This window comes from Populus trichocarpa, chromosome 1 (genome assembly GCF_000002775.5).
Source record: "Populus trichocarpa isolate Nisqually-1 chromosome 1, P.trichocarpa_v4.1, whole genome shotgun sequence".
Taxonomy (NCBI): Eukaryota; Viridiplantae; Streptophyta; class Magnoliopsida; order Malpighiales; family Salicaceae; genus Populus; species Populus trichocarpa.
The window spans coordinates 26,040,869-26,052,772 of NC_037285.2; the positions used below are offsets into that span (position 1 = coordinate 26,040,869).

Sequence of the window (11,904 nt, forward strand, 5' to 3'; positions counted from 1 at the left end):
GCAAAATTAATCATATTACCATAAAAATTATTAAATTTATGACCATAACAATTATTAAATTATTTTTTTCAAGAATGAAAAACAGAATGTTTGAGAACGCGGTTTTCCTAAAAATTTATTTATTTTTACTAAAATTTAATTTAATTTTTTATTTTAGATCGTTTTGATACGCTAATCTCAAAAATAATTTTTAAAAAATGAAAAAAAATATCATTTTAATGCATTTCGATGCAAAAAGCACTTTAAAAAACAACCACAGCCACACTTTCAAATCAGCAACCACTGTGAAATTGAGAAGATATTTTAGCCTAATCTTAATATGAGTAATTATAATTTTCCAGGATGAACTCACAGACTCTTATATGGTGGCATGAATGAGCCCCTCATTGTGATCATAGGAAGAACAGAGGTAAGCCCAAGCTCTGGCGATGCCACATTCAAATGAAATGATTAAATTGTTAATGTCTTTTTTCTTAACCTACACTCCAGTTATTTATTCTCGTACGTATAAATACTCAACAATGTATTATTTTTAATTGTGTAAATTCATACTGTTTATTGTCTTAAAAATACTCAACAACATATTAGTTTTAATTGTGTAAATCCATACTGCTAACTCTCAAGTGCTTCCCTTTTTATAATACTCTTATCTTCTTGCATTGTATCTATTTATTCTGATCAGTACAACAGAACCAGTTATGTTGGCAAAACTTTCTTTTTATTATTTTTATTTCAGGGTATCAGAGCCTTTCAAAGCTAACACTATAATTTTTACTTCGACACATTTCTCCATAATACCATCGTCATCTTCTTTCAATGATTTTGAAAGCCCTCTTCCACTCAATATTTCTTATAACTCTCTAATAGCATATTTGGAATTAAAGTGTTTTTTTAATTTAGAAATGGATCAAAATGATGTTTTTTTATTTTTTTAAAATCAGTACATCAAAATGATCTGAAAACATATAAAAATAATTTTTAGCAAAACAAATATTCAAAATTTAAAGAAACATGGTTTAGACTGTGCTTCCAAACGAACCCTAAATCATTCCTCCATGCCAACTTCTTTTAAACTTGATGGCCCAAATTACTAGTATGGTTGTCATAATTTCAGTCATTCCTTATTAAAAATGACCTCTTAGGATTCGTGGAAAAATTTAACCCAGTTCCTTAGAGATTTAACCCTGATAATTCTCTCAATCCTCTTTATACAAAGTGGTATTTATAAGAAAAATAAAGTTATATTAAGAATTATCTTATCATCCATCATCAATCCTGTCCATCATCAATTCAAATCAATCCAAATTTTATGGCTTCTGTATGTGGTTTAAACACTTCTACACAAATGTGGAATGCTCTTAAAACACGGTTTTCCAACTAAACTTGTTCTCTCATTGCTTATATAAAGTGCTAAGCATATCATTACTCAAGGGTCTCAAACTTGTTTTGCCTTATTAGACAGTGCAAAAACCATTGTTAATCAACTAGTTACTACAAGGAAACTTGTTGATGATCAGAAATTGATATCTTATTTTTTTTGGTGGTCTGAATCAGGAGTTTAATCCCTTCATTATATCTTATAACTTTGCTTTCAAGGATAATGACTTCACCATAGAAGATTTTCCCTTTGAGTTGTTGAGTCATGAAGCTCTCCTTAAGAGTCAGCGTAGCATAATAGTTTATAATACCACTTTTTTTTTTCTGCTTGTAAAAAATCATTGCCTCAAACACATTTTCCACAACTTAAAGGATTCCATTTATTATGATTTGCTTTACACTTCATTTTTCATTGTTTTAAATGCATTATGTGATTCTGACTGGACAGAAAGCCCTGATAATTACAAGTCAACTAGTGATTATTGGATGTTTATCCGCTAAAATCTTGTCTTACAGAGTGCAAAGAAAGAAGTTGTGGTATCCAAATCCAGTACCGAAGCAGAATATCATTTTATAGCATTGGCAACATCAAAATTGTACAAGATATGAATGTTATTTCATGACCTTGGTATCTTTGTACCTTCTCCTCCTACTCTATGGTATGTCAATGTTAATGTGATTGTTGTTGCCTTAAATCCAACTTTTCATACTCACACTAAGCATGTTAAAATTGATTATCATTTTATCACGTAAGTTGATTCAACGAAGATATTTTGGTTTGTCGTATATCAACTAAAGATCTAACCTCACTATGGCTTCACCGGGGGGGTGGGGGGCTCTAGCACCTGCCATTTAATCGTGTAAATCCATATTGCTAATCCTCAAGTGTTTCATTCCTTCTAATACTCTTATCTTGTTACATTGTATCTATTTATGATCTGATCAATACAACATAACCAATTGGCAAAACTTTCTTCTTCTTTTATTCTGATCAATACAACATAACCAATATGATTAGATTCATGTTTGAGGAGAAATGAGATATTCACTTGTGAGTGACATGTAATAAAAAATGAGGCATGTACATAAAAAAATGGATTCATGATTCATATATAGTTAAGATTTTAACTTAAATTAAATAATGTTCACCAATGTATATAAATTATCACGGTAAGCTAGTAAGAAAAAATAACAAGGCTTGGAAAAGAAGAAGAAGAAAAGGATGTAGCTTATATGTGGAATTGAAGTGCCATTGAACTTAAGATTCTTCAAATTCGAACCTTTTTATTTAAAAAAAAAAACAATTATGTCGTCAAGCACGTCTATTCATCTTTAAATGATCTTGCTAGGTCCACAATAAATTTAAAGTGATTGGGTCTAAATTGAAAAGCTAAAGCATTTGAAAAGCCAAGTACTGTGATAAGCAAGAATCCAAAAAATCATTGAAGGAAGCAACATTTGATATCTGGGGTCTGATCCCTCTGTGTTCGCCTCCAATCCACACACAACGCCTGTCTAATCCTGCGTGTCTTCGTATAAAGTATTTGCTCATCCTTAAACCCAGGGCATGTCGGCTTGTTCTTATTACCAATCCTGAAAGCCACCACTCCAGCATAACTTTTTTTTTATGCGTGTGTTTAATAATAATATTATGCATGATGTTTTTTAAAAATAATTTTTAATTAAAAATACAAGTATATAGGGAGAACAAACAGGTACAAGACTTCTGGCGGTCAGTTTGTGAGTTTTGCCTTTCATTCTTGCTTTTCCCCCCTCGGTTTAACCTATAGCCAGTGGGACTCTCCTATATAGCTTCACAATGATTTATTCCAGTGGGTATTTGCTTTAATTACTATGTCATTAATCATATTCGTTCCTTTTCCTTACTTTTGCTTCATACGTTATAATTTTCGCATAGGGTCAGGGTCGGTCCATTAATACTCATGGAAAGGTCGATCTGATCAAGACCATCAGTCTGCATTGGCGGATGCGGCATCATCAAGATTCACAAGCTTTAAGGCTTGAGTGAGAGGGGTGGCATACGGTCACCTCCTTTAGCAAGCTTTAAGGCTTGAGTGAGAGGGGTGGCATACGGTCACCTCCTTTAGTCCAAAGGGTCCTTTTTTATGGGAATCTTGATGATGCTGCATCGGCAAATACGTGACTATTAATCTTCTCTACTGTTGCATGCCAAATATGTCCAGCAAGCTCTTCGATTTGATCAAAGTTGGAGTGTAAGTTAATTTTCAAGCAAAAACCATCAAGGTAATATATATTTCCTTAACATATCTCAAGCTGCTTGTTGAATGAATAAATTGTGTAGATTTATCATGCCCTTAAGTGATTTTCACCTGCACAACCTGCTTGCTTATCGTTGCCATCTAAGCGAGACTTCATAAGCTGGTTTTGCTAGAGAAAAAAATTATTTTGGAACTGATGAAAGATAAAAAACATCATCAGAGCCAGGTCTCTTTCTTCAATTTCTTGGCATGGTTTACACTTTTAATTAGTTCTCAGAGAAATATCACTGAATATATAGAGATCATATGATTATCCAAAACTCTTGTAATGTTTAATGTTTTAATAGAATGATTACTCTCCACTTTTCTGGCATCAAAACTGCACCCAGAAACGTTATGTAGAAGGTTATCGAAAGACTTGATTTCGTGCTTATAATAAGCTCTTTCTTTCTTTCTTTCTTGGATTCAGAGGAGAGCGTATAGCTAGCTCGATGATCATTTTTTTTTCTTGTTAAAATATTGTTTTCAGGTTATGATTATCCAATCTAGTTTTTGCTCTGTTCTCATCTCCCATAATTTGGTGATTTACTCGAGTGTTTATCTGCTGCATTTCAACGGAAGTGTGCTGGTTCTCGTTCTTTGGCTGCTGGTCTGGGATTGTTCGGTGGTCTATCAGCTTCATTTGGCTGTGGCAACATTTTTTCAGTTTATTGTTCGTATCAGTATAGTGAAGAACAGAGGGGTGTAGCTTAATTGGTTAGATTTTAAATTTGTTTTCTAGAGGTCATCAGTTCGAGTCTCACAAACCTCGGGGTCATTGGAGGCTTACATGATCGTTAATTTCAGGATCTATGAGATTAATCAAGGTACGCGCAAGCTAGACCGGACATCCACATTAATAAAAAAAAATTTGAGTGACTGTCTTCTTAAACATAAAATTAAGAATAAAAGTAAGCATACAGGGAGGTAAGGATGTTTCCAATTCACTCCAATTAATGCAAACTGTGGACATTCCAACGCTAGTTGAACACATACAAGGAGCTTAATCAATATTGTTCACAAAAATGGAGGTGTTTATCGGATACAGTAAGGCCTGTCAATCCTGCATCAAATTCGGTGTAATAGAACTGCCAGGAAATTTTGCTTGACCTCATGTTTTGGGCTCATGCTGATATGAAAGCTGTACTCGCTAGAAGTATCAACGAGCCCATGTTGCGTGCCAAGTTTATTTATACCAATGATCAAGCACTTGATATGGAATCGTGCTCTAAGTTTTTATTTTAAAAAAAAAATTAGCTAAAAAAAATAGTGAAATAATACATTTTGAATTTTTTCTTACTTTTAAAACGCAAGATTTAAATAATATCAAAATTTAAATTGATATCGATAATAAAATTTTAATTAATATTATAGTATCAATTATATTTTGTGCATAGGTGTGTGTAAAATTTTCTTTTACACATATACGAGCCAAGACAGTTAAAACAGGGATGAACTAGAATTAAACTTGCTTGCTATTGTTATCCATAGATGAAGGGTTAATTGGTAGCTCTTCAAAACTTCTGATCATCCTTGATGGCAAGCATGGCGAGGATTGCAAAGTGACCAATTCACTATCAACTAGGTAAGTAATGGAACTTTGCTTCTCCTGCACTCTGCACTCTTCACTCCCTTGTAAAATCTAACATATCTACAATTACATGCAAGTAACATAGTTTAGCATATGATCAATAAGAGACACAAATCCTTCGATTACTTTTCACCTATTTTTATTCCCATAGAACATGAATTACCTGCTAAGAATCCCAGAATCATCAGCCAGGGCTCCAATCATCCAGTATATCTGCTAAATCAATTAAAATTTTGTCAGCTCCAGGGGCACCACCCATTTGTCTTGGTGCATCCATGGTATAAAGATTCACGACCCTATTCAAGTTCTAGTAATGAATTGGATAGGTTAAATCAAATCAAATTTTGAATTTTTAAAATAAGTAAAATGGTTTTGTTTTGAAAAAAATAAAAATCAAAATTTAACCAAGTTTTTTCCAAGTTATGAGTTAATTCTACGGATTATTTGGGTCAAATCAGATCAATTTTTAAAACTTTTTTTAAAACCCAACTCAAATCAAAAGTTTAATTAATCAGATTCTAAGTTGTTTTCTTTGGTTTAATAAATGCAGCACTCCCACCAGGTTGGTTTTTATAGGCAGGGGGTAAATTTCACAAGTTGACCCTTGCAAGTACTATATATGGTAAAGAGCTGTGTAGTATATTTTACCAGCCATTGATGACCTGCACAGTCAGTAAACTGTAGTTAACAAGAGATGAGCCAAGTTCAAGCGTCATCTTTCACTTTTGTGTTTCGATATATGAGGTAATTACGTAAATGGAGCCAACAAGATGAACTGTAAAGAGTCTCTCTGATGCTTTCGTTTAAAATAAATCAGTGGACCATTTGTAGACACAAAATTATGGAAAGTTTGACCTGCTGTTCTTATGGAGTGTAGCAGAGAGGGATCCATGGTTTCACAAGTCTTACCTTCCCCGTCCTGAGCCTGACCATCCCTTGTGCAGCTCACATGTCTCCATGTGGGTCTCCCAATACGTGCATATACTCAAGCCCCCATGATTCACCTAAGAATTTGCTAAGCCCAAAGAGTCTTAGAAGAAAAAAAAAATCAAACAAGATTAAAAAAAGAGATGCGTTGTGTACCCAGTCGAACATACCATGTGGCTAGATTTTGACTCCTCTGTTCAATCACTCTGACCAATATGGTGCCGAGTTTGAAATTGTAATATAAAATAATATTTTTTAAATAATTATTTTTGATATCAATACATTAAAATGATTTAAAAACATTAAAAATACATTAATTTCAAGTAAAAAAAATTAAAAAAATTTAAATTTTTTCTAAAATTATTTTAAAATACAAAAACAAACAAGAATTAATAGTGAAAATTAAATACACAACAAACAAGAATAGCCACTATATTTGTTCCTTGCAGTGAAACTGTAGGTTTGATTTCACATTGTGCAAAGAAATGTGCCATGGAGATTTATAGGTTTTTATAGCTTAGTTTATTTTTTGGAGTTGATTCGGTGACTTTGCATCAGAATAAACTATTCTTGACAGACATGTAACCTAATAATTTAAATTTTTAGAATAATATCACGCTCCAACAATTACATATTTTTTCTTTTTTCTTCTTGATCATTAAATGTGTGTAAAAGAAATATTTTTCTATTAAAAATATATTAATTTTTTTTTATTTTTAATATGAGAAAATCAAAATCTTTGAAAAGTATTAAAAAAACAACTTTTTTTAAATGAAACAAACTTAGAAGATACATAATTTATCACGAAGTTAATGAAACCAAAAGGTAATGAAGACCGCAACTCAATTTAAGTACAATGAATAAAGTGGAATATTTGACCGTTGTTTTGAGAGACTTTTATTAGTTTATAATTTCACATAGAATTTTTTCTAAGTACCATTTGATTATTGATTAAGAAAGCTTGAGATCATGGGCTGGTCTGGCTTTAAATAATCTCGAAAGTACACCACTTTTTTTTGTTTTTTGAAGTTTGTTGTCCAGCAACGGATGACGCAGAGCACAGACCAATTTCATCACATGGTGAGTTTCAGAAGAGCACCATTCAAGAACGTTGAGCTTCATTTCTACTGACCCAAAGGGTTGCAGTACAATCTCTTGTATTATTTAATGGTTAGGGGGTGACCTAGCTAGGACATTCAGGACGAAAGACACGATACATACATACATATATATATATATATATATATATATATAGCTTTGGTGATTCACGGATATCAAGCTAGCCTAATATGGCATCCTTCACAGGCACCGTAACTCTCTGCTCTAATGCAACCAAGAATCCCAGGAGAAGAAGAAGAAGAAGAAGAAGAAAGGAAGAAGTTTGAGCATCCAAGGCATTTTCCGAGACAACTTCCTTCTTCTTTTTCGAAGTGATTTTTCTATATATTTTTGCAACAAGTGTGTTTAAACAGAAGATTAAAACCATCATATGGGAATTATTAATTTTTTTTTAAAAAATTAAAACAATATCATTTTAATTTTCTTTTTAAAAATATCTTGAAGCGATGCTCCCGAGTCAGTTTAGATTAACTTACTCTATCCATGAATCATGTTTAGCCATATCATAAACCAGATTAAATTTAATTGAGATAAACTATCCACCACAGGAGTGCTTGAGAGTATAGAAAATGTTGTTTTTTAAAATGTTTAATTTGAAAATGAATTAAAATAATATTTTTTAATTTTTTAAAATTTATTTTTAATATCAACACATCAAAATAATATAAAAACAATAAAAAATTTAATTTAAAACAAATAAAATTTTTAAATTTTAATAAAAAAAAAACAGGTTGAAACTTGAAACTGCCAAAATATGACCTTAACTTTTACAAGCGAAGGAAGGAGCCCAACTTCGTCGCATATTGAACGTGCTCCAAGGCCAGGAGCAGTAAACGTTTCAATTATTAGACGGACCCCTGTCCTTCGTGGAACAATGAGCACAACCCTCTTCACATAACCAGCTCATACCTGTCGACTGAGTACGAACCTCTCTGTATGGTGACCCTTTTTTAAAAATAATAAAAAAAATTAACCATAACGGAGCACTGTACGGCAGCAGTGTCTACAAATTAAATGATGGATCTCCGAGAGGGAGGAAGGAGTTTCAAGAATCAGGAAGTCACACGGTAAGAATACAGGACCTTGAGACCTCAGAACCAGCCAATATCATGATGATGCCATGAGAGGTAAAAAAAAAAAACAAGCAAAGAATTTCAGCACCAAATGAAATACTGGTTCGCATCTTGAAACCCGAATCGCCATTACAATATATAATAAAAAGCCCACTCACTGAGCGAGTCCCATCCTTGATCTTATCTCCCTCTCTCTCTCTCCCTCTCTCACACACACACACACACCAACTCTTTCGCACTCTCACACGTATATAGTACATACAGAGAAGAATCATATCACTTGCTGTTACTAGCTAGTCACTTGTAGCTTCTAAGGTTCGTAGATGGATGAGAAGTGGAAGTTATCAAAGAAAGAAGGTTCATCTTCTTTCACAAGAAGTTTCTCGACTAAGAGTTCATCTTCCAAGGCTCCTCTCTTGAGGACCTCGTCCCTTAAGAGCTCTTCTCCAAAGTGCCCTCTTCCAAGGAGTTTCTCTCAAAAAAACTCTTCTATTTCACATAAATGTAGTAGCTTAGCCAAGGAACAGAAGGCAAGGTTTTATATCATGAGGCGCTGTGTTGCCATGCTTGTTTGTTGGCACAAACATGGTGATTCTTGAAGGAACATGCAAAGAGATCGAGTAAGGGATCAAGTGTACCTTCTTGGTTGTTTCTTCTTGCTTTTTTTTCTCCTCCCCTCCCCTTTCTTAAAGATGGATGCTGGGTTTGATTGAACTCGTAAATTTTCTGCCATCTGACCAAGAAGAGATTGGTATCATAGAGTTTTATTGTCTTTCCTCCATTTTTAGAATCAGCTCTGTAATTACAATTTGAAGAGAGCTAGAATCATGTACTTTGTAACAAGAGATCATCACATATCAATTATAATCCAATAAAATCTCAAATTAACTAGCTACATTTACTTTGATGATTCTTCTTTTTTTTCAATGTTCTGGGTAGATAGATTTTAGTCCCCTATTGGATCTCAACACTAGCAAGACTTGTTTTGCTCTATTATTGGAGTTGTCATAGCAGTCTTATCTCTTCTCTTTTCAGTTTCCGTTTTCCTCTCTGTTTTGTCTTTTGATGGAAGAGAGATTCCTTTTAGATGGTGGAACTGGCAGTAAGGTAGGGGACATTATTAGCAATTGGATCTGCATTGGGAGTGCCACTCATCTCTCTACCATTGATAAAAATGAGTTCTGTAAAAGGTAATACCAGCAAAACTGATGCTACTATAAATGACAACTTGCATACAGTTTGATTCTACAGTAGGAATCTGGATTCTTTCCAAGCATCTCTCCTCTTATCAGCACAAAACGTCTAATTTTGTCATTTAAGCACTGAAAAATATCAGAATCATCAAATGACACGACATGTCGTGTCGTGTCCCGCTTATTTCATCAACTGTAGGATAAGAACTTGTCATAAAATAAGGTACGGGAGTTTTTAGCTTCTCGATTTTCGTCAAATCTTTCAGCAGTCTCACTCTAGTTAGGAGGTATCAATACATCTCCATCTATAATCCTATCAAAAAAAAAAAAAAAAACCCCACATGTACAACTAGATGCGTCAATAAAACACCAGCCCCCCCGCCCTTGTGTCGAATGAAACATGTGATGCTTTACTCAACTACTTCCAAGCAAGAACGTGAATACAACAAGATTAGAGAAATCATCATGGTAATAGTGTCTTGTTAGAATCCATAATTGAACTGCATAATTGAATCATTGCATAAATGTGATAATGTGATAGACAACTGTATAAATGTGATAGACCCGTAGATATATACTATTAGTCACTGGTGAATCTGCTATAATTCTTTGTTTCCGTAGCAGAACACTGATACTTGGGGCAAAAAAAGGAAGGACGGATGTTGTTATAACTTTCCAAAGTCAGTGACAGTAAACACAAGAAAATGTATAGCAGCTTTTAAATCTGGCCAGAATCAATCATTACAATCCTTTCTGTAATTTGGTCTGATAATTAAAAGATAATGTTATAGTGATTTATTTACTGCAATTCGCAGGATTGAAATAGCATAAGATCAGGCATAACATGGAAAAGGACACTTCATGATCAAAATGTCATTAATCAACAGATACAAAATATTTTTTATAATTCCACCACAAGGTTGTTTACATGTCACCTGCGATAGGAGTGACGTCTGAAGTTGAAATGAAGCCGCAAAATTACCCCATCAAACGTGCTTTTGAATCCTTTTTTATGGCTCACATCCCAATCTTTCTTCACAATTCGGAATGCAATGTCCTCATAAGGTGGTCCTGCATGAAATCTTATAATGCAAGTCTCGCTATCATCCTCGCATGTATAAGTTGGAGTCTCTGTCCTGTTTATCATGTCTGGGTAGAAGATATTAAACTTGTATCCTCGCACAATCTTTGGAGGGGGATTTTCATGATCGTAGTGAGTCCTGTTATATTTGTTCCATTCATATCCAGTGTGAAAAGTATTGACATACTTAGGCTTTCTCGGTTGGTACTTGTCACACCACCATTCTACCTGTGAATCCAGGTTCACTTCAGCGACAGAGCCAATTACTCCATCACCTTCCTTCATAGCTCCCATAGCTTTATTCAGATTGAACTTCTCCAATAATGTAGGCGGTTCTGGTTCCACAGGTTCTTGAATCTGATTTTTTCGTTCATCATCATTAGCAACAAATTGTGGAATAGCACAATCCTCTTTCTTCTGCCAATCCTGAAACTCAGCACGGGCACGTTCTCTAGCTAACAACTCCCTTTCTTCCTCGTGCTGTCGTTTCTCAAATGCCCTTTGCTCTCTTCTTTTCTTAACCTTTTCAATATCTTCCATTCTCTCTCTCTGTCTCCTTCTTTCGGTTTTAAGAGAAAAGAAAGTCAGCCCTTGCGCAATATCACGCTCAATCTTTTTGCGCCACACAAATTTCTCATCGAGATTGGAATCACCAAAGGGATTGGACTGATTAGAATAAAAGGACGAGAATGATGATGATGATCTCGACGTCAACTTGTTTGCTTTTTTGATCGCCTTCTTCACCAAATACTCTTCTATATCTTCTTCACTTACCTTCCTGTTCACGTCCATGTTTAATTCTTTATCAGCAAACAATTCTCGCTGCCCTCCTCTGCCTCCGCCCCTTTTGCTTTAGGGTAAATAAATCATCTAAAAGAAACCTAATTATATAGGGAAAGTAAGAAACCCTGGAACCGACCTTCATTTTTTTTTTCCTTTAAAAAGGAGAACCGACCTTCAACCGACCTTTATTGTGAATGTATATATAACATAACATTTTTTTTATATAACAAAAAGGTTATTTTTTATTTTAGGATATATGACATAAATTAATTTATGTTAGAAAGATTTTTATTATTTTTCAGCTTGTCACGTGAATTTTAGAATAACTAAAATGCATATATCTTAAACCCATTGAGCTAAATTGCTTACAGGCACGTGAAAATCAATATGTAATTTTATTCATATTAATTATATGCTTGATGAACAGAACAGGCAAGTTAATCCGAATGGATACCTGGAAGGATCTCCATGAGCAGCCAAC

At 33.9% G+C, this 11,904-nt stretch overlaps 2 protein-coding genes and 1 long non-coding RNA gene across 5 annotated transcripts; 2 read left to right on the top strand and 1 right to left on the bottom strand.

The window, feature by feature from the left end:
* Positions 1 to 3,360: 3,360 nt before the first annotated feature.
* LOC112326530 (uncharacterized) lies at positions 3,361 to 4,849 on the top strand. The gene is made up of 2 exons (XR_002980213.2): positions 3,361 to 3,642; positions 4,147 to 4,849. It is a non-coding gene; the product is annotated as an uncharacterized LOC112326530 (long non-coding RNA).
* Positions 4,850 to 8,411: 3,562 nt separating this feature from the next.
* LOC112328229 (cactin) lies at positions 8,412 to 11,534 on the bottom strand. 3 transcript variants are annotated; one of them, XM_052451218.1, is made up of 4 exons: positions 10,495 to 11,533; positions 9,564 to 9,688; positions 9,269 to 9,462; positions 8,412 to 9,162 (listed from the first exon to the last, which is right to left on the bottom strand). In XM_052451218.1, exons 1-2 carry the CDS (start codon positions 11,430 to 11,432, stop codon positions 9,682 to 9,684), a joined length of 945 nt encoding a protein of 314 aa, XP_052307178.1. In that variant the 5' UTR covers positions 11,433 to 11,533; the 3' UTR covers positions 8,412 to 9,162; positions 9,269 to 9,462; positions 9,564 to 9,681. The 3 variants fall into 3 exon arrangements, with proteins under 3 accessions (XP_052307178.1, XP_024461444.1, XP_024461448.1); XM_024605676.2 differs by lacking the exon at positions 9,564 to 9,688 and having other exon boundaries at positions 10,495 to 11,534; XM_024605680.2 differs by having other exon boundaries at positions 9,269 to 9,688.
* Positions 8,690 to 9,271, top strand: LOC7485694 (small polypeptide DEVIL 13). Its single transcript, XM_024605684.2, has one exon. It carries the CDS (start codon positions 8,690 to 8,692, stop codon positions 8,963 to 8,965), a length of 276 nt encoding a protein of 91 aa, XP_024461452.1. The 3' UTR covers positions 8,966 to 9,271.
* Positions 11,535 to 11,904: the final 370 nt, after the last annotated feature.

Excerpts from the sequence above, each read along its gene's own strand:
- LOC7485694 (XM_024605684.2), top strand. The coding sequence starts at position 8,690 with ATGGATGAGAAGTGGAAGTTATCAAAGAAAGAAGGTTCATCTTCTTTC.
- LOC112328229 (XM_024605676.2), bottom strand. The coding sequence starts at position 11,432 with ATGGACGTGAACAGGAAGGTAAGTGAAGAAGATATAGAAGAGTATTTG.